Genomic DNA, 22,056 nt, shown 5'->3' on the forward strand with positions numbered 1-22,056 from the left:
TTTGACCGACCTTCGAAACAACTAGCAAATCTGCATACAACATATAACATTAATAAAATTATAAATAGAAAAAAATCATTTGATATAACACGGCTTCAATCGTAAAAATTATGGTGGAACCCTTAATTTGAATTTTAATCGTGACACTACATACCAACAAGCTGCAGGTTCTCAATAAATACGTTTTCGTATATGATGTCGAAATAGATTTAACAATAAGAACGGTTTTGAATTTTGGTACTGATTAACAATGGCCGTAGATTTGTGTCGTCTTCCGAGCCGTTGTGGAAGAAAACAAAACAGTGAAGTTTAAAATAGAAAATAAGAATCGGGACCTGTAATATCTACTTTTAATCATCGCACAAGATGAATCTGGAAAAGATAATAAATTTAATTTAAAGATTAATTACTATTCCGAAGAGATGTTTAAAAATAGCCCAAGTAATTTCAATGTCTACTAAGCAGAGTATCCCATTGACATAGTAAAAAAGCTCCATTGTTTAATGTCCAGCTCAAAGAAAAATACATTTAAAAGCAAGCCGTTAATAATAATACCTTTCTTATTGATTGTACAATATAAATGTTGCCACATGAAGTGATAATGAAAAACAAAAGCGCATACTGCATACACAGAAACGTTTGTTACAAATCAAACACCTACTTTGTTTAACATTGAGCGCTGTAATTGAGAACTGGCTTATTGGTCATGAATAGGCATTTATCTGATAAAATGCATTCTGCCGCGAAATTAATTAATATGATCTGTGATGGTACAAAGCAGCTTTATAACAGCATAAGGTATCTGAGTAAATGCATTGTATACAGGGTTTAATGTTGTTTTTTACAATTTACCGGTTTTAAGAAAATTTTGTTGATATGTATCTATCACACATCGGATATAAAAAAAATATTACTAGCCGCTTGAAGATATTTTTAATTGATAAATATACGAGGTAGAAAGATAAATAGTTTTTGTAAACTTCAACACAGTGTTTGTATAAATTAAAAAAATAAAAACTGAAAAAGCGTTACGTTTATAAAAAAAAAAAAAATTAAATATTAACAACTGTGATATTACACTTATTACAAAATCTATTAAGTAAGTTGACATTATTTGCAATTAAAAACTAATTTAGAAACTATTCTGCAATTTAGGCTTTTCTCTGTAATTTTCTTAAACAGATATTGTTTTTGATAAATTTATTGGAATGCAATTAGAAAAAATAATCATAAACACTGGACAACGGCGACTGTAACTTGAGAGATAATTGGCAATCGTTTTTCCGAGATTGCGTATCAGTTACATAGTAATATAATAATATTACTTGTTCAACCATAATTTTTCGGTCAAAATATTAGTTACAATAATTTTAATTAACAATATGTATATTAAAATTAATCTTTTTTTTCTTAATATATTGTCAACAAATATAATTTTTCTTAATGGAATAATAATTGAATATTATTGTTTATTTTTTCCTCACTAAGCTGCAGCTTCTTCATGTTTTTTTCAGTCCCTTGTCAGCACCATTTTGAATGTCAAAGTTTGTAGGTGTCATCGACTTATAATTATATATTATCAAATTGGTTTCCAGCTTTTACTTTTTTTATTCGTGAATCTGTATTTATATTATTTTACTTTGCATTTTTTTTATTTCTTAACATGTAATTTTTATTTTCAATGACTGTCTATCTATTGTAATGTATTGTATATAAATATTGGAACGAAATTAAAAATATGTTTATTTTTTTAAGAAGCACAGGCTACATTTAAGGTTTAGGTTTTCAATAATATGTACAAATAATGGAAAAATTATGGGATTAAAGTTTTTTTTTATTATTTTTCAATTTAAAAAGTACCTGTCAGATAGGTGTGACCTATTTTTCAGAACGGTTATTTATTTTACGATATTGATTTTTTTCTTTTGTGAGTTTAAGATTTAATGATAGATATACTAGCAGTCATTACGAGACCTAAAACAGATAATCATCCGGAGTGTGACAATAATTTGGCAAAACAGCTTATGAAATCCATACAAAGATTATCAAACAAAAACTACGGTTGAAAGTATCGTTTTACGTAACACAAACACTTGCGGAGCTATAACCGAGTAGACGCCCCTCGCCTCCCAACCAATGACAGCTGGTTCTGGGCGGAGCGACGTGTATCCTGGTATGCAGCTTCCAGAAAGTGTTTTCAGAAATCAACCACTGAAAACTTAGTCGTCGTCAACATCTCGCGCTCATCTTTATGACAAATCACAGAGTGCTTCTCAGTCTCCGAAATAATATAAAATGTTTCGATTGAAAGTTCCGTAGGAAATGCTTCAGGATATTGTCATCGAGTAATTAATATGTGATTAATATAGTTAAAAAAATGCAAAGTGAAAGTAAGAGCGATGAGAACGGTAGCCGGAAGGCCCTTCGGACGCCGAAGTGTGCTCGCTGCAGGAACCACGGTGTCATTTCCTGTCTGAAAGGTCACAAGAGATTGTGTCGATGGAGAGATTGTAGATGTCCAGGATGTCTTCTGGTCCTGGAGAGACAGAGGGTTATGGCTGCTCAGGTAAATTACAACTAAAAAATAATTAAAATATTAGCCCAATAAAAACACATTTTCCCATTAGAATACACTAAATAAAATTTAAGACTTTCGCGAGTTTTCATTTAAATGATACTAATATTTTCAAATTACTTCGCGTTTATTTTATTATTTTAAAAACTAAACACTCCCGACGTTTCGGTTACTTTGCAGCGACTGTGATCACGGGCAGACGAGATAATAACGCGTAATAATCCGAAAATATTAGTTTAATTTATAAGAATACAGTTAAATTTATAAGATAATGTAGCCACAGTTATTAATATTCGTTGTTCACACTAAAGGTAAGCGAAATAATTTTCATGTATATAAAACAATTTATGTATGTATCAACGTTAATTTTTTTGTTTTACTAGTTTTAAAAGTTTTTTAATTAAACTTAATTTTAAAGTTATTTTGAAATAACAATATTAATTCCAAATATTTGAGTTTTGGGTGTAAAAAATAAAAAAAAACATTTTAATCCTCGCTTAAATATTTAGTACGTACGTATAGCTAATAGTGTGTGAGTACCTACTTAATTTTTACCGTCTTTCTTTTATTCATATTATATCCTACTGGGAAGGTTTATCACAATGTTAGCTATATTAATAATAAAATATCCCTTCACGTTTTAATTAAATCGTCATATATATTTTTTTCTTTAACCCGTACCGTAATACATTAGTTATAATCCATAGAACTTAAACACATAAAAAGCTAAATCTATTTAACGTTGGTTTAAACTAACCTGATGCTAACTGACTATAGATTTATTTTTTATTACATTTTCGTAGTTTTATCTATGTAGTTAATCTATAGAAGTATTTAATTTAAAAAAGTATATTTTAATAGCTATCTAATAACGCGCTTCATTATTTATTTAAGTAACATTATTTTATTGGGATTTTTAATCCATCCTTTGATAGGTGAAATAAAGTCTAAGGTGGTGAATGCACTATTTTACTGACAGTCTATGCACCCTTTTCTAGAAGACGCCCAATTTAATAATATTATAAAGGTTAAAGTAATTTATAATAAATTCTGTTTGTTCTTTATTTTGATTAAAATTTATTTGTAATGTTATTATGTAGGTGGCTTTGCGTAGACAACAGAGTTCCGGTGGAACGGCGAGAGAGGGTGAAGCCGCTGCTCTAGCTGCAAGGAAACGAGCTTACCGAGCGAGGCTCAGGACGGTTCAAATATCGAGACACTACACACTACCGGATAATAATTACGGTTTGTACAATAATATACTTCGAAAAGCCTATTAAATGGTTTAGTTATGCTCTATGTAACATTAATTTAAGTTTATGTAATGTAAGGTGTTTGCGAAGTATTCGATAAATAACTTGAAGAGGTGTTTGTTAAACTTTTAAACCCAGTTCAAATCGAAATCACTCCGTATAAGTGGATTGAAGTCTCTATCGAACTCTGACGAACGTATTTATAGCAGTATCTTGGGAATTTTATTATTATTTAAATAGCCTACTTGTATCATAATAATATTACTGTTTCACATACCTTACGTGAAAACAAAGTCCGCGATCACTTTGTGTCCAACTGCAAGATATAGTTAAAAAGTTTTAAAACTCTCCATTACTTTGGAGTTGATATTTGTATGTTCGAATTTGGGACCTCTTCACTTAAAACGATGGACATAATTTTAAAAAGAACAGGTCGCAAGCAAGCACATATAAGCCTTGATCTGCTGTGTTTAACAGAATGATTTAGAAATACATATAACTACCGCTTGGAAAATGTAAAGCTTAGAATTATTTAATAATAAATTTAAAAAGATTAATCGAGAAAAAGTGACGAGAATTTTATTAAATTTTAAACATTACAACTGCACATTATTTTTCGTAGTTGATCGAAGAATGACTCAGTTTGGAATGACGATTTATTAAATAATACATTAATTTAATTGGAATTTAAACAGATGAATAATTTTTATGAAAAGAAAAAGTATATATATCTTTTATTATCTATATTTTCATGTCAAAGTGAGTAGTTAATGCTCATTTTCGCAGATTTAATAGGAATATTAATTTTAAACATAAATTTCGCTTCAGCAAGCGAAATCTAATAAAAAACAAGTTATAAATATATATGCTCAACTGAAAATAACTAAAAGTAATAAACTGAATAAGAAGTTAATTGAACAGTTTTGAAATTCCCGGTTGTTAACGGCTTGACAGCTGGTCCCAACTTTATTTTGACTCTTGGCTTTATCCAAATAAACATTGAAGATTCAAGTAAGTCTAAAATTTTATTATTTCATAAAAATTAGGAAAAACACTTCCCATTGAAATACCCAACAATATACTAGCTTATACATTTTTATAGAGTATTAAATAAATAAAATAAAATATGCATAATGTACATATTTTAACTTACTCATTGACATTCTTTCCTGCAAGAGCGTCGTTATTATGCCAAGACGAGACTGATGTTTTATACGATTTTCTCATTAGTTTTATATAAATAAATCCTTACAAATATAAATTAGGATATCTACACTAATTATGATATATAGGTGTCAAGAATTACGTTCAGATTATTTAAGTAAATACATAAAGTTAAAGTTGAAAACGAGAATCCAATGTTTGTGTATCGCGACCTTCTAATAACTGGCTGGTCGGGTACCACTCAACGTTTTGTTATTGTTGTAAACGAGCGGGAACTGTCGTCTGTTTCATTTCTCACTCACAGAAATGCTTCATGCGAATTAGCTGAACAAATATTTACTTTGGAACATTTGATCTGTTAAATTATATTTCGAAAACATTCCCCTTTTAGCTTTCAAATTAATTAGACTAAAATTTTTGTAATACCTACCACACTGAATTCTTAAATGTGTGGCGCTAATCGCAATATATATGACGAGAAAACTATTAGTTCGTGAGTTGTGTGATGTTAAAGTGGTGAATTGAATGTAAAAAGATACTGTTTAAATAATTAAAAATAGACTCCCGTCGCAATAAAACAGAACTACAAAATGTCCCCGCTTCATTATAGAACAAAAGCCGTCATTTAAGACTCAGTAACATTTCACTGTCTATTAAAAAAGCCAAATATCTTTTGACTATTTTTATGAGCTGTAAAAAAATTGTGAAGATTGTCTTACAGAAAAACTCGGAGGCGGCTCTTTGTAGGGGTGTCGCGTTACAGTGATAGCTGTAAACATGTCTTTCCGCCCGTCGCTGTCATATCTCAGCGGGTGCCAAATCTATGAGACCGTTATATAGCTGTTGCATTACACTTGTTGCATTATTTACGTCGAAATTATGTTATTTCTGTGACATTAAATGTTAACAGTTATTGTGAACTGTCGAAAATTATTTAAATGAAACTAGCATTATTCGGATATACTACGCGGATTTTATTATTTAAAACACTACATAATCCCGTCACACATCTCGTCTGCCATTGATCACGATTGCTGCAAAGTAACCGAAACGTCGGGATTATGTAGTTTTTTAAATAATAAAATCCGCGTAGTATATCCGAATAATACTAGTTTCATTTAAATGAATAAAACTCGCGAAAATCTTAGATCTCATTATGTCGAAAATAATCTAATCCGCAGTAATGAAAACATTGAAAAATCATGAAAAAATTGTTAGATGTTTTTTGTATTGGTTGTAGCTGTAATAAAAATTGTCGTATCGGAGAAAAATTAAAAGAAATGTACCTTAAGTTTGCCATTTTATGATCTATTTAAAATCAATTACTTAACATCCTGACCGTTGTTCATGTAGATTTAATTGCATTTTTTGTTTCCGTAAGTTTATTCCCGGCTATGCTCATGGACTTTGAATAAAGACGGATCATTTTGTTTCTGTTATATTTGGGGATCTCGAGTGCGGTTATAAAACTTGAATGAATTCCCTACTGAAAACATAATTTTAAATGTTTCCTGTAATAAAAAGGCAAAAAGAATAATGTAATATTTTCACGTATATTACTAATATTTTATTTAAAAAAAAAATCAATCGAAATTAATAACAGCCATTTGAGAAATTGCTTGCATTTTAGATTTTTTGGATTCGAAATTTTGTTTGCGTTAAGAAATGATTTTTTTTTATTAAATAACGGATGAAAATGTTTTTACGTTATTACTAAATAATAATTATTTAAAATAAATTGAAAGATTTTTAATTTCAATGAGAATATTAAGAAGCGTTTACACTACAAACCTAACATGATGGGAAAGTTCGAACGTAAATGAATTTCTACTGCTACCAAATAAATTGGTCTTGTTTTTATTCACATCATTATGAAACTTTTCGAATTAATTATTTTAATATATTATTCTGTCGACATCAAAACTATTTTTGTACTATCATTACAGAAACTATGAGAAGCTCCGATCCTGTATGGAGCGAACGCGTTCGTAGACGCAAGGCATTCGCAGACGCGAGTCTAGAGCAGCCGATGCCGCTCCCAGCCCCCGGACTGTGTTCTCACTTACTGGCTGCGCTACTTCACTACGTACCACCACAACCACGACCCAAAATATCATTCTCCATCGAGTCCATTATTGGTGTTCAGTAAACGTACTTTATGATATCGTTAATGATTTCATACTTTGTCGTTTCTGGATATTCTTTGAAAATCATCCTCATTACAACGTATGGTAATATTTCTTGTGATTTATCCTTACTAGGAGTTTTACTGAGAGTATGCTTAACCATTCTTGAGACTTTCAAATCGTTATCTCTCTGACGTTATATTTTTCAAATCTTAACATATTTCGATTTTTAATTTGTTTTTTATATTGTGTGAAGGCGTTTCTTAAATCTTCCCACATTATACTATCACGTAATGTTTTTGAATGAAAATCTTGCATCTTTGGTAAGGATGCAACATTGTAAGTCTATTTACTAAACATCAGACCGTTACTCTCACGTACGTAAATACGTCTGTCAATAATTATAATACTATTAGAATAAAAAAAAAATAAAAATCGTTTGTTGAACAATGAGTGCTTTATTAACGAAATGTATGGTAAAAGAAGTTTTATGGTGAGGTCAATGAATTACAACCACAGCTTACAAACAATTTATCAGTTGCTGCAATGTAACTGCGATATTATGTACAATTTTGATTATGTCTCGAGTACAGATAATAATTTCATACAAAAAAAAAAACAACCTAATCTGTAACCATCCACTACGCCGATATTAGGCCATGTTGGAGGTAGCGATTTGAATTTAGAACTCCATGTTTTCTATAATTTACTCTGTACTCGATTAACAAATAAAATCGATTCTATTTGATCGAAGAGGCTAACAGACTATTTGTTCAAATGGGTAATTTTTAACATATGAAATTCATTTTATAGTATTTATTTTATTATTTTTTATATAAGATGTGGTGATTTTAACTTTGTGTTATCTGTCGCGTATGACTGAAGCAACAAATGGTCCAGCTAGCCTCGTTTAATTGTTAACTTCGGTTCTTAGTACTGTTATGTAACAACTGGTGTGACTTCACAAAATAAAGAACGATACAGAAAATACTTATAAATATAATAAATACAATACAAATATCAAAATAGATACGTAAGTACGATTCATATAATTTGGTACGATTTTAAATAATTATGTATATATTATATCGAACGTAAGAGATGGCGATGAGTATTCAAACAATTTTTTTTTTTTTTAACCAAAACAACAGAGCTTACATTTTATGATTTGTACGTCCCAATAACATGATTTGTTAACCTAAAAATTTGGCGTCGGTGATGTTTTTTTTTTCAGATATTTGTAATAGATATGATCTGTATCAATACCGGTTATGTAGGTTTTCAGTCTTTGTCTTCTTATTTAAAAAATAATAATTTAATAATTCTTCCCGCCAAATTTTTAAGCTGATGATATAATCTGTATAATAAAGATGACTTAACCACGATACACAATTTTATGCATTTCACAACACAAATGATAACTACAGAAGGATGTGCCTCACGAACGCCGCCTCACACACGCAACAACACGCGCACGCTCACATACACACTTTATCACCTATTATCACGGTTTTTAGGAAAAAAAAACAACCCTATATTTAAAAATGTCGACAAAATCTACTAATCTTAAAAATAAATTACGAGTTAACCCGTAACGATCGTGTGTTCCTCTTATAAAATAACGTTTCCAAATTTTTTTTTACATATACATATATATTTTTTTTCATCAATAGACAGGAGCTATCAAAATACCCTTTGGGTTCATAAAATTTACTCACGTTTGATGAGAGGTGAGCTCATCCGCACAGAGGCTTCGTTGGCACTGACGAGGATTGGGACTAGACGGGAGGGATGGACCGACATTCATTACACACGATACACCATTACACATACCATAACGCCATAAAATTTTGCTGTTACGACAAAAAAAAAACCGAATAAAAAATAATTAATCCACAAGGAATGTAAATTTACTGCAACCCCGAAAAAGCCTAAACATACCACTGCACACTTAACACTAAGATTGCGAAACATACTAGCATTTGTTTGAACAAAAATTTTACAGATCCCCAAATGACGGGCTCCCTTCCAAAATACGGATCACGAGTTCCGTAGAACACAATTTGAGTATGGCATTTCTGATGTAAATATCAAAACTGGCGCAGACGGAAACTGTGCGAGTGCCGACATTCAGAAAGGAGCCTGTCGCATCTGAAAAAAAATAATGTAATAATGACATATAACAAGTGGTTAAATTCGGACTTTATAGCTTTTATAAAAACAAAAAAAGTAACAATTTTATTCGCATGTAGTATTATAATAATATACAACTCAATATGTATTTACATATACATAATATTATTTTAATTTATTATACACATAAATAATACTTCATATCAATCATTCGGGTTGCCAGTGGCAATAAAATTGTCGATGGATAGACGTTAGAGGGCTAGCGGACGTTTGGATTCCATAATAGATTTTTTTTTAATGTAAATGCACATTCTACGATATCAAAATTAATAAAAAATAAAATATCGACTTAACAAATGGCAATATTGAAGCTGAAAATGACTTTGGCTCGTCAATACAACGAGAATTAATCACCACTGGCAACTTTTACATACAAATCAATTAAAACAAAATAAAACGTAAAAATACTATTTGGTATATTATATAGCAGAAATCTAGTTCACATAAAATCTATCAAAGCAGTATATGTACATAGACACAGACATATTGTACACATATAATAGTCAAAATAAACCAGTCACAAATCACAGTTGACGTAAATTCTCGATTTCCCTAAGTCTTGTAATTTATATTAAAAATAGTAGTTAACACATCAATTTTATATACTTAAAATATATACGAAAGACAAGCTTAGTGGAGACGTGAATAAATGCTCTCAGACAAATAGGCATCACTATAATTTTAACAATTTCTTTTTCATCAGTATATGTAATCCAAAACTATCACAAATTTTAATATTTAATTTCTAAAAAAAAAAGGATATAATCGATACAAATGTTTTTTTCACCGTCGCGCATGACGTCACAACACACAAAGCCGGGACTCGGCACCGACTCCACATTAAGCCATCTCTACGGATCTCACAAACAAAATACACAAACATACATTACAAACTATACAGCTTCGAACGATTTTATCTTGCGTCACTTTAATGCTAACGTAATGTGCGAATGCAACAAAGTTTAGTACAAAAAATACATATATATATAAATATATATATAAATTTCCACAGTGAAATTTCAATACGACGACTCACAATATCCTCTATGGGCAGATGTATCAGTTTCGTAATCGACTTCTTTAAAATTAAATTTATTTCATTCTAATTAAAAGCTACTGCTATTCTAAGGTTCATGCAATATTAGAGTATAGTCAGGCGCGATGACGTCACGCCTCCGCTAAGCCACGAGCCGCCAGGTCCAGGTGCAGTGCTCGTAGCCGTCGTAGCACTTGTAGCCGTAGAGCCGCTACGAGCCCTCGTCCTAGTCCTTGGATGCTTTGTATTGAGCGAGTGCGTATGGTTACTGATGGCTCAGGTACATATATATAGAGCAGGCAGGTGTTAGCACGTGAGCTCTCGCCCGCAATGTCTTCCCGACCCGTATTGACATTGATTCCCCTGGAAATTTTAATATATTTATTTGAAAAACATTCTTTTAATCTCATTTAATATTAAAAAACAAATTGAAAATATAATTTATGGAGTAAACAAGAATCAAGTAATAGTAAATACATTCCTACTATATAAGCTATATATATATAAATTATATTTACCACATATGTCGCTGTCCGTCCTATATCCCGCACATGGCGGAGAGGCGGGCGCTGAGCTGTACCGGGAACTGGTCGGTGAAACGTCGCCAGTTGTCTTCTCCGACCTGGTTCTTGAACCCGTGGAGGATCTTCGTAAACATCTCCTTGAGGTCGTCCTTGGGATGCGTCCACGAAGCCACGGCGTCACAGAAGAACATAAAGTCGGGCACCACCCCCGCCGGATTCACTTGGATCATCTGACAGATGCCGCGGAACGCTGAATCCTTCTCGTCGTTATCCCGGATGTTCCTCAGTGACGTACACCTGACATAATCCATAAACATCAATCAAGACTCAATTTTTTTTTTTGCCCGCCGATTCTAAGTTGCCAGACCTGCGCTCGATTTAAAAAATCATAATAAACGAAACAAAAAGAAGCGTTAGAAATAATAACAAATGTATACTAAAACATATGACTATGTGGAGCATTTAACAACGATCACAAAATCATAAGTATACAGACACTGAATACCAGGTGGGTTCCAAACTGTAAGCAAATGTAACAACAGAAAATAATATATATTATTATAATAAAAAAAAGGAATATATTTTGTCTTACAGTTTGGATAAAATAATAATAATAATAATAATAGTATAATATAAAAATTATTAATTCAAATATATATAGTATATATATATTTAGAAAGCGGATGGTGTTCAACACACAGAGTACAGCACTGAAAAATAATATGATTAATGTATGTACCGAACAGCAGTGACAGTCAAAGTGTGGCCCGAGTCTTACACTTACACAACATGCCGGGTTAAAGGAGGAAAGAAAGTATAACAAACGATCGGATAAAAGAATAAAGAATAATAATAATAATAAAATATATCAACAAGCCATTAACAAACACCATCCACCATCGAAATAATACAAGGGATAGAACTTATTTCAATATTAAAAATTAATTAAATATAAATAATTAATAATAAAAAAAAGTTTTGACTACAGACCACTGGCGTACAAATTGATGTAAAACGGGTGCGACGTCGTGGGGGCACACATAACCTAGCCGACCAATAGTTATCGCTAAGCGCCCCGACAACCGAGAACAAAAACCAAGAAAACAAATCAACAAACCATTCAAAAAACATACTCAGATACAAACTGCAACGTGAGACACGTCTCCTACAGAGTACAGACAGCTAGGTATTAAACATATCAAAGAACGGCCTGGACTCTTCGGCTCATTATCTGCAAGAGTCCAAGCCGGCCTTCAGGCGCACACTTTAATTCTCTATGGGCACTACATCTGTGGGAGTATAATATTTACATTACAACCCGGAAACAAAAATAAAAATATAACCTTTTACTGGCTGTATAGATAACGAAGAGCGTCTCATATAATAATTATTATATTTTTACTATGGTAACATAACTAAAACATATAATATTTATGTTCTAGTAAACATTCTAGATAACATATGTATAATACATGGGTTATATACTATCTTGGGTATTGAAGAGATTTTAAAGTAGGAAAAGTTTTTTTTTTGTTGTTTTTTTTTCTAAATAATAAATGGAAAAAACATGTGATCAAATAACATAAAGTTAAAAATTATACATAAAGATAACATGATCGCCACCAAAACATCATCAAAAAATGTCACAGCAAATAATAATACCTATGACAAACATTAAACACTTATATACACATCTCAGCACATATATATAAATATCTCACCTGTGTTTTCGAGTAAGGTCTTTGGTGTGTTCGGCCGGTTGATGATGTCCACTAAATGGTTCAGTACAAGCGGTATATATTTTGAGGTCTCTGCTCCTGTCATTTATTATAATATTATTGAGTAAATAAATTAAACAAAAGAAAAAGCATTTTGTTAGGGCAAATGTCATACATGTTTTATTTTATATCAATGTATAATGGCTGACCTAACTTAATGCTAATCTCGCCGATGGCCCAAGTGGCGTTGTTGCACACCGAAATGAATTCTGGGTTGAGGTTCATTCCCAGGATGGGCAGGAACTCCGGTATGTATGGCAGCACGTGTTGGAAGCACGCCTTAGTCAGATCTCCCAGTAACGCGAACGACGACTGACGGACCTGCGGACAAACAGACAGACATTATAAATATTATTTATACACAATTAGTGTTATATCAAAACAATCTATAAGAAGAACACGGCAGTAGTCATAATTACCACGCTCGGACAGTAAAAAGAGTAACCTATTACTATATCCTCTCAGAAATTTACTTGACATTGTATACATCCTATATACTATCCTATATATTTTAAAACTGTACTATAATGTGATGTTTATTTACACTGATAGAGCGAAAAAATGTACAATAAATACATATGCAACCCAGCTATAAAGATGTTAGATAAATTAATGTGTTTAATAAAAATGTTGGAATTGTACAAGTTGCCAACATTTTCCAAAAAAATAACTACAAAAACAATATGAATGATAAAGTGTTATGAAGTTCAACATTAAAAGGGATACATTAAAAATCAGCGAAACAAAGACACTTACAAATATAAACATAACTATACAATCATATAATTTTGATAGATGTATAAAGGTCAACCTAAATGTATTATCCGATATAATGAGAGCCATAAAGTGTAGAAAGTGTGCAAACCTCCGGCATAGGATCCTGCATACATTGATACAGAAGCTGCATTAAGTTGGAGTTCAGCACAAGGTGGTTGATGTGTCCATCCAGACCCTCGGTCAGGCCGCTCAGCAGATCCAGTGCCACTATCATGAAGTCCTTGTCCGGTGCATCAAACTGTTCAGGGCTTTGACTGTTTGCCTGAAATATTTTTTTATTAATTAAACATATTCAAGAGTTGCTTAATTTCTTAATTCAAATTTCATCCAAAAGATTTGCAGACATCATATGAGAAATATATTCATACCAATATTATAAATGTAACTCTGTCTGTCTGTCTGTTACTCAATCACGCCTAAACTTCTGAACCATTTTGCATGAATATGACGCATTCCCATGGGAAAATTCAGGTGGGTCGATCGCTTTTACGCCTAAACTACTGAACAGATTTGAATGAAATTTGGTAGGAAGATAGTTTGAGACTTAAGAAAGGACATGAGTCACTTTTGACCGCAGGAAGTCAACGTATTCCCATGGGAAAAGTTACTTTCTGAGGAATCTGATCGCTTTCACTCCTAAATTACCAAAGATTTGAGTAATATTTGGATAAAATTGTTATTACGGGAAAACAACGCTTTCCCAACCCTTGTTAAATAAGTTGTCGAACATGTTAAACTTATCATACACGTATATTAACGCGGGCTTCGCGCCAGCCCTCAAAGTTAGACGCAAACTGTGGTTCCCACCAAGTTCCCAAAAATAAAACTTAATAAATTCCAATATCTGGCTATTTATGTCCTCTGGGGTGGAATAGAGTTCCCCAGGTTATTTATACATATATAACTAATTCTGAAATTGACGCGAAGTCGCGGACAAAAACTAGTTAAGAATAAAAGTTTAAAATCTATATGTAAGTGTTGTTAGGAAGGATTTTTGTTACATAAACATCTTTTTTATAATCACTGTTGCTAGCGCTGCTATACATAATTATCTTGTATATTAAAAAAAAAATATCATGGGTTATATTACGTGTAACCTACTTGATATCAATCTTATCTGTTGTTTACTACAACACAATGTGATATGAAACATAAACATATAACATTTAAATGGGAAAAGTACTCAATATGTTCGACGACTGTTTATATCAATATGATAATATTGGGTGTAACAAAATTAACGCAAGATTATCTTTAATCAAAATTAACGCAATCTTGCGTTAATTTTGGGACACCCTATATAATACTCACAATGTTTTGATTCAATGTCTGTTCTATGAGGGACACACATCGTCTGAACACCGGTTCACAGTATGGCAGGAATCCTGACTGTAATGCTGTCGCTACAGATGACAGACACTGTAAACATTAAATATAGTTACACATGTGACATAGTCCATAGACTATCATCATCAACACCATAAACAAACCATACCTCTAGTAGAGGAAACAGATCTTTGTCTTCGTCTTTTAATACATTCCACTTAGTAATCAGAGGTGGCATCAAAAGGTCAATGTACTCTTGTTTGTTTAAGTGATGTCCCACAGAGTCGGCTAGAGTGCCGATTGCGTCGTACAATATTAATAGGTTCTTGTGTTGATATCTACTGAACGCGTACACTAGTGTCTGTAGAATATGTCCTAAGTACGGTACTAATTCTGTGCAGGCTTCCTCCTCTAATGTAGCGAACGCCGAACAAGCGGCTTCTTGTACTCGTTTGTTGTTATCCAGGACGCGTTTTAGGAGCTACAAAAAATAAATCTTATATTTTGAAACTACCTACATTTTTTTGTATAATGTCTGCATGTTGTTAATGAACAATACAGGCGGCTCCATAATAATGTTAAAATTGTTTTAGACAAATGATGTTAAAGAAATAATGCTATTGAATAAAATTATGTAATCCCGCTATTCAAACACTAAAGATAGCACACTGTGGAAGTAGGAGTGCATCACAAAGAAACATTTATCTTTTGTATTTCAATCGACATGCATTATTATGTAAGTATGTAAAAAAAATGGTTAAAATATAGGGAAATTCATCTAAACTTTTTAATTAAACAATGTATGCATTAAATAAATCTATATGTAGTACCTCTGTCATAACGGGTCTAAGGTACAGATCGTGTGACTGGCTGACTATCCAATGTGAGTATCTCGATAGGGTCCAGCAGGTGATAGCTCGCACTAGAGCCTTCCTCTCAGCTAAACAACACACGAGGTACGGAACCAAGTCCGGCAGGTGAGGTACCATACCGCCCATGCATCCTTCCGCTACAGCACCCAATGCTAGGATGCCACTTTCCTAAACAAAGAAATTACACCAACCATAATTAGTAGAATTAAATTCTATTTTGGATATTCCAACAACAATTTCTATGCCATGTGTCTTTGAGTAACTAATAAAAACTTATTACAATCTTTCTAGTACAAAAATAACAGACAATTCGATAGAATTATCTGTTTTAAGTTGTACAAGACTAGTTAAATTTGTTTTGTAATATGTTTATGATTATGAGTAACTGAAATTAAATTTAAATTAAATTAAAGTCCTATTATATGATGAGCACTTTTAAAGTAATTTATAGGAATATTATCTATATTAACCTTGATGACCCAATCATCATGGAACAACGTCTCCTTGAGTATAGGGAATAGTACTGGCAGTAAATCGGCTCCGAACACATTGGCTAGTACATCTAGGGCTGCGGCTGAACACTTCCGAAGGTTCCAGTCAGACAGGGAGCCGTCGTCGTCTCCGCCTTCCTCTTCATCATCAGACTCGCCACCGCCTGACATATTACTGTCACCCGCACCTGCTATAAAAAAAAACAACAAATTTTATGATCCTTATTTCAATCTTCTGTAACTGACTAAAAAGTATATATTTTGATAATAAAAAGCACGATAATTTGTATGTACTTGATATATATATACCATAAAAGAGAAGTATGTAATCCTATTATACTTTTTATGTACATTTTGTCTATATCACTATTCAATTTGTGAGAGAGCTTATATCGTTGTTATATAATTATAAACTGGCAACACCAAAAACAATAACTATAAATAAATACAAATTGTAATAGACTATGTTGCTATTTAAATACCTCATCTAAAAGGTTCACTAAAAAATTTATAGCCACTATATAAACAAACATTGCTTATTTAATAACGTTCAAAAGTAATACTTAGTATAATTCTCCTTTCAAAGTGAGTGTTTGAGGTACATTCAAGAAGAATTAAATTATATAACTACCATTATGTTTGATGGTGTGTGAGCGTGGTTTGTGGAAGCGTGGTCTAATATCTGATTCTCTGTCGGGCTCAGCGTCATCGGCATCATCGTCACGATCACCTCGCAGTAGAATCACATCCATCTCTGAATACCTCATTCCTCGGACCAACACTGGCAGTAGGGATGGCAACCGTGGCCCTAAAACCTGTCAAACATAAGCACAGAATAAATATACATATAGCAATGTCTATACAAGTCTTAATAGTGTGCTTTTAACTAAGGAATGTGTCTGATTCTACATGATAAGAGTTGAAGGCTGTATTGATTATTAAAAATATTGCATGAAAACTGATTATTAATATTAATTTATGTTGAGACGGAAGTTTTAATTATGTCTTAAATATGAAATTATAGTGATATGTTATTTTAATATCTTTGAATTTTGTCAGTTGACAGTACTTGCATTTAAGGCTCCTTTAAATTTATGCAAATAAAACAAACACGATAGCTGAACTGAGAACCTATGTGCCAATAAGTGTGAAATGTTTTTACTGTATTCCAATTACCATACAATGAACAATACATTAAGACGACAACTCAAGTTATGTGACATGAAAAAATACATACACATACACTCAACAAATTATGTACGAGGAAATTAAAAGAGTACACACATGATAAAAATAAACAATCTCTTTATAAAAAACTACAAATAACAGCTTTTATTTGATAACTGGTTTGTAAGAAAAAAATGGAAATATTCCCATATAGACTTACCTCTCTGCAAACATTTTGCTCTGCAAGCGACAACCAAAATTCACATGCTTCTAAAGCTACACCTTCTTCAGCGTCTTGTGTGCGCATTAACATGTACTACAAATGAAATACACAGAAAACATTAATAAACGACAATTAAAACACTTAAGAAGAATTAATATAAGGACATACTTGTAAATGTGAAATAAAAGTATTAAAAAATATATATAATCACCTCAATAATGTTTGGTAAGTATGGAATCAGTCTGTCCAAACGAACTTCTAATAGCAGCACTAAAGCGTGACAAACATTTTTTCTTACATCGGGATCTTCGTCAGCTGCTAGATGGAATAAATTCTGAAGGCAAACATACAAGCTTTTAATATACGAAATAATACATTAATTAATACTTCAGTGTGTAAAAAATACCTCAATAAAAGAATCTATGTGTAACATGAGAGCTTGTGTTCTGCCCATGATGAAATAGTTGACACAAGCGATGGCGTGACATCTAATTTTGGGTGATGAATGTCTAAAAAACTGGAGAAATTTAGGGATCAATACATTTAATGGCCGGTTTAAAGCATCACTGTCTAACAATTCTGCTGTGTCTTCACAAATCTTCTGAAGCGCTCCAAAAGCACCCTGGAAATATTTATTTTATTATTGATAGCATTCGATTCAAAACAACAATGGTGTTCCAGTAAATAACTTAAAAAATGATTGGTTACATACCTCACAAACATTGTAGTCCTGTGAATCAAGCATTTGGCATAATGCTGGTAATAACTCAGGCCATGAAGTAAGTTCACCTTTACTAGCAATGGTTGTTATTATAATGCCAACAGTCGCTCTAATCAACGGCGACGGATCTCCAACCGCTGATAAACATTCTCGCTTTATGAACTCCGCAACCTCGGGTAAAAAGCTGTTGTAGCGCGCTTTGACATTGTTCTTCAAAATAAGACCACTCAAAGACCTCGTCGGTTCTTCTTCCGAAACTAGTTTTGTTAGTACAAAAATTAAGTAGTTGTTGAAATCTGGGTATTTGTTTAATTCTTCCAATTTCTGAAATAACATTGTTATGGAAATCGAAAGCTGTCAAGGACTGTCATGTCGGAAAAATCGATTTTTACTGGCGTGGAGATCAAACATTTATTAACTTGTGTACCAAAAGCTGACTAGACATATAAGAATGGACATTCTAAATAATTAAATAATAAATCATTTCAGGAAAAAGCGGTTATAATATACAAAAAACATCCACGCCGATATGTGCATCGACTTGAAAATCATGAAAAGGATACTTGTTGAACTGCTCTCTGAGTAGCAGTGTCCGGTGACTGAGACTCCTTTAGTAGTGTTAATATTTGTCTTAATCCTTCTTGTTCAGGTTTCCACTCCATTTTCATAATAATTCAACGAAAACGGTTTTATTTTATTCGGTCTTGTAGAGATCAACCATGCCAAAATTTGACGATTTTGTGTTGCCAGATAAAACAGATAGCATAATGTTACAACAATCTTTTCTTAAAAATAACAAATCGAAATCTTAAAATTAAAATATACTTAACACATTACAAGCAAAATAATCAAGAATTTTTTTTTAATCGAATTTGCTTTCTATAAGTTACGCTTTTTTCATGCTTTTTTTATTGATTGTATTACCAATAAAAACCGAAAAATAACTAAAGGTTAATTTCTTTTTAAAAGTTTATTACTAAAACAATGAATTCTAACACAATGTTTTTTAAAACTTATATATAAAATTATTTGTATATTTCGGAGCAAAATACTGGCACCCATTGTCATAAAAGATAATATTTTGCTCATTTGTTGATTTATAAATTACTTAAATGTCAAAACTCATGCCTTATTGTTATTAATTTTTAACATCTTAAAAATAACTAAGGTACTTAAAAATGCCTAAAATAAAAGCGGAAAAAAAATCAAGAGTTCACAATGAAATTGCTAAACAAGGTTTGTAATTTAACTAATATTAGGTTATAAGACCATGCCAATATATTATTTTTAAATAATTATATTGAATACATATTGTGATTAAAGTTTTATAAATATTACAGGCATTCAATTCAATAAGGATTTTGGTCAACATATTTTAAAGAACCCCCTTATCATTACTTCTATGCTTGACAAAGCTGGTCTAAGACCTACGGATGTTGCTCTTGAAATTGGTCCTGGTACTGGTAACATGACCATTAAGATGTTGGATAGAGTGAAAAAAGTAATAGCCTGTGAAATCGATACAAGGTGATTTAATAACATAAAACCTTGTTCTAGTTTTATATTTTTTAATAGGTATCTCTAGTTGTGATTCCATTTTTTTGTCATAAATAAATTGTATAATTGAAAATATGAAAGTTTATAATTATTATACATATAATGTTGTGTATTTTAATAACAAAATAGATACAAGAAATGTTTGATTTTAATCACTGGTGTTTATATAATTGTAAAACTTTAAAACTGTGGACTTACAAATGCAATCTCTAGTGTAAAATGTGTTAGACAATGATATCATCTTTAATTATATTCTATTCAAAATATTTTGCTTTTTAAATGAAACTAAGGTATAAATTAATTGTCTCTTTCATATTGTCTGTGCATGATCTCGGTTGCTGTAAAGGAATGGAAACATGGGGATTATGTAGTTATATATAATCCCAATATGTCAGTTAGTAAATAATAAAAAACACAGTAACAACCGAAAAACTTAGTTTCATTTAAAAATTACTAGCTAAATCTCATTATTTGCATTATACCTAAATGATAAATATTTTAACAGACTGGTGGCAGAACTTCAGAAGCGTGTTCAAGGGACACCATACCAGGCTAAGCTGCAAATACTAGTGGGAGATGTTTTGAAAACCGAACTGCCATTCTTTGATATATGTGTGGCAAATATTCCATATCAAATCAGTTCGCCGCTAGTATTCAAGCTGCTTCTACACAGGCCTTTCTTTAGATGTGCAGTGTTGATGTTTCAACAGGAGTTTGCACAGAGATTAGTCGCAAAACCGGGAGACAAACTGTATTGTAGATTATCAATTAACACTCAACTGTTAGCTAGAGTCGACATGTTGATGAAGGTAATCTAAAAAGTTATTATGTAATTATATATTATTTTTTATATTTGGTATTAATTTTGCCAATGATTAACTGTATTATTCAGTGTTTGTGTATATTTTAGGTTGGAAAAAACAACTTCAGACCTCCACCAAAGGTCGAGTCTAGTGTCGTTCGAATAGAACCAAGAAATCCACCGCCTCCAATAAATTTTGTGGAATGGGACGGTCTTACGAGAATAGCATTTGTCAGAAAGAACAAAACATTGTCAGCCTCTTTCAAACAGAGTACAACATTAGCTGTACTTGAGAAAAACTATAAAGTTCATTGTTCATTACACAATAAGGTGACTGTTATATTTATTACAGGTTAATCATGTTTTAAAAGTCCTCATTTTTATAGTAATAAATTCTTCTTATTTAAGGAAATACCAGAAGATTTTGACATCAAACAGAAGATTCAAGATATTTTAACAACAGCCGAAGCTGACCAGATGAGAGCTAGGACTATGGATGTTGACGACTTCATGAAATTGTTACATGCTTTTAACTCTGAAGGAATACACTTTGCATAACAAAAACTTTTTTTATTTCCGTATTTGCCACTCACTACATTCAATTTAAGGTAACATGAAGAATAAACTACATATTGTGAGCTAGTTTATTACAGAATCCATCTATTACTTAGCATGAAGAGGTGATTTGCTAAAACCTCTATCTGCATAATCAGAATCCTTAGTGCGGTCCGATTTAAATGGAAAGCCAGGTTGTCCTGGCAATACCATTGGCTTAGTTTTTACTGTACGCCAACCTCCTTTCTTAGTCCAATTCTATAAAAATAAGACATTTAAGGATATAGAATAACATGTTACATATTTTTAACTATATTAATGTCACATGAGACTTACATTGCCGTTGTATTTAAAATAGTAATGGATACATAGAGCACCCGCAGCCATTAAGCCAAGTTTCCCAGCAATGTATCGGTAATCAGCAGCTCGACTTGCTCCCTGAAATGATGTAGACATACTTCTAGGATATAATTTACAAATCTAAGTAAATATTTTACATTGACTATTTATTATTATGGAAAATTAGGTTATTATTGTTATGTAATCTTACCAGTACAGGAGTGAGACTTGAAAATATTACATCTAAAGGTTTGCGGTAAAATCTACGAATAGGGTTGGTACGTTCTCTCCAATATTCTTCTACATGTACTGGCTCGTTTGAGGATAAGATCTGATCTTGCAGCCATTGCTTTCGCCAGGCCCGTTCAACATCAGTCATGCCAAGACATCTTTCCCTTTCGGACGCAACCCGTCCGGTTATGGTCATGGGCTTTACGCCCGCTGTTTGAGCCATTTTTTATGACTATGATAACTTTTAGTGTAAACTCTGGCTCTTTGAACAAATTGTAATAACACTACTAGTAGTGACAGATGTCATCTCACATTTTTAATTTTTATCTTAAACATTCTGTTCGTT

At 32.1% G+C, this 22,056-nt stretch overlaps 4 protein-coding genes across 4 annotated transcripts; 2 read left to right on the forward strand and 2 right to left on the reverse strand.

The window, feature by feature from the left end:
• The first annotated feature begins 1,802 nt into the window (after window positions 1–1,802).
• On the forward strand, window positions 1,803–8,706 carry LOC116777640 (doublesex- and mab-3-related transcription factor 2). The gene is made up of 3 exons (XM_032671305.2): window positions 1,803–2,566; window positions 3,676–3,820; window positions 6,939–8,706. Exons 1-3 carry the CDS (start codon window positions 2,378–2,380, stop codon window positions 7,139–7,141), a joined length of 537 nt encoding a protein of 178 aa, XP_032527196.1. The 5' UTR covers window positions 1,803–2,377; the 3' UTR covers window positions 7,142–8,706.
• On the reverse strand, window positions 7,557–18,983 carry LOC116777624 (transportin-1). Its single transcript, XM_032671287.2, has 16 exons — window positions 18,790–18,983; window positions 18,218–18,550; window positions 17,912–18,127; window positions 17,717–17,839; window positions 17,503–17,598; window positions 16,747–16,930; window positions 16,095–16,306; window positions 15,583–15,792; window positions 14,922–15,233; window positions 14,738–14,845; window positions 13,515–13,688; window positions 12,799–12,970; window positions 12,593–12,688; window positions 11,862–11,937; window positions 10,866–11,168; window positions 7,557–10,710 (listed from the first exon to the last, which is right to left on the reverse strand). The coding sequence occupies exons 1-15, from the start codon at window positions 18,892–18,894 to the stop codon at window positions 10,886–10,888; spliced, it is 2,700 nt and encodes an 899-aa protein (XP_032527178.1). The 5' UTR covers window positions 18,895–18,983; the 3' UTR covers window positions 7,557–10,710; window positions 10,866–10,885.
• A 321-nt stretch (window positions 18,984–19,304) lies between these two features.
• LOC133320837 (probable dimethyladenosine transferase) lies at window positions 19,305–21,149 on the forward strand. The gene is made up of 5 exons (XM_061529695.1): window positions 19,305–19,462; window positions 19,567–19,753; window positions 20,289–20,592; window positions 20,694–20,915; window positions 20,994–21,149. Exons 1-5 carry the CDS (start codon window positions 19,405–19,407, stop codon window positions 21,141–21,143), a joined length of 921 nt encoding a protein of 306 aa, XP_061385679.1. The 5' UTR covers window positions 19,305–19,404; the 3' UTR covers window positions 21,144–21,149.
• Window positions 21,141–22,011, reverse strand: LOC133320838 (uncharacterized). Its single transcript, XM_061529697.1, has 3 exons — window positions 21,691–22,011; window positions 21,477–21,578; window positions 21,141–21,398 (listed from the first exon to the last, which is right to left on the reverse strand). Exons 1-3 carry the CDS (start codon window positions 21,931–21,933, stop codon window positions 21,249–21,251), a joined length of 495 nt encoding a protein of 164 aa, XP_061385681.1. The 5' UTR covers window positions 21,934–22,011; the 3' UTR covers window positions 21,141–21,248.
• Window positions 22,012–22,056: the final 45 nt, after the last annotated feature.

Source organism: Danaus plexippus, chromosome 6 (assembly GCF_018135715.1).
Source record: "Danaus plexippus chromosome 6, MEX_DaPlex, whole genome shotgun sequence".
Taxonomy (NCBI): domain Eukaryota; kingdom Metazoa; phylum Arthropoda; class Insecta; order Lepidoptera; family Nymphalidae; genus Danaus; species Danaus plexippus.

Bases quoted from the DNA above. Each gene is read 5' to 3' on its own strand.
- LOC116777640 (XM_032671305.2), top strand. From the start codon at position 2,378: ATGCAAAGTGAAAGTAAGAGCGATGAGAACGGTAGCCGGAAGGCCCTT. The intron at 2,567-3,675 runs GTAAATTACAAC...GTTATTATGTAG, and splicing joins AGAGGGTTATGGCTGCTCAG to GTGGCTTTGCGTAGACAACA. The intron at 3,821-6,938 runs GTTTGTACAATA...CTATCATTACAG, and splicing joins ACTACCGGATAATAATTACG to AAACTATGAGAAGCTCCGAT.
- LOC116777624 (XM_032671287.2), bottom strand. From the start codon at position 18,894: ATGAAAATGGAGTGGAAACCTGAACAAGAAGGATTAAGACAAATATTA. The intron at 12,689-12,798 runs GTCAGCCATTAT...AATAAATGACAG, and splicing joins CGAGATTAGCATTAAGTTAG to GAGCAGAGACCTCAAAATAT. The intron at 11,938-12,592 runs GTGAGATATTTA...CGGGGCGCTTAG, and splicing joins GACCTTACTCGAAAACACAG to CGATAACTATTGGTCGGCTA.
- LOC133320837 (XM_061529695.1), top strand. From the start codon at position 19,405: ATGCCTAAAATAAAAGCGGAAAAAAAATCAAGAGTTCACAATGAAATT. The intron at 20,593-20,693 runs GTAATCTAAAAA...TGTATATTTTAG, and splicing joins GAGTCGACATGTTGATGAAG to GTTGGAAAAAACAACTTCAG. The intron at 20,916-20,993 runs GTGACTGTTATA...TTCTTATTTAAG, and splicing joins ATTGTTCATTACACAATAAG to GAAATACCAGAAGATTTTGA.
- LOC133320838 (XM_061529697.1), bottom strand. From the start codon at position 21,933: ATGGCTCAAACAGCGGGCGTAAAGCCCATGACCATAACCGGACGGGTT. The intron at 21,579-21,690 runs GTAAGATTACAT...ACATCATTTCAG, and splicing joins CAAGTCTCACTCCTGTACTG to GGAGCAAGTCGAGCTGCTGA. The intron at 21,399-21,476 runs GTAAGTCTCATG...TTATTTTTATAG, and splicing joins ATTTTAAATACAACGGCAAT to AATTGGACTAAGAAAGGAGG.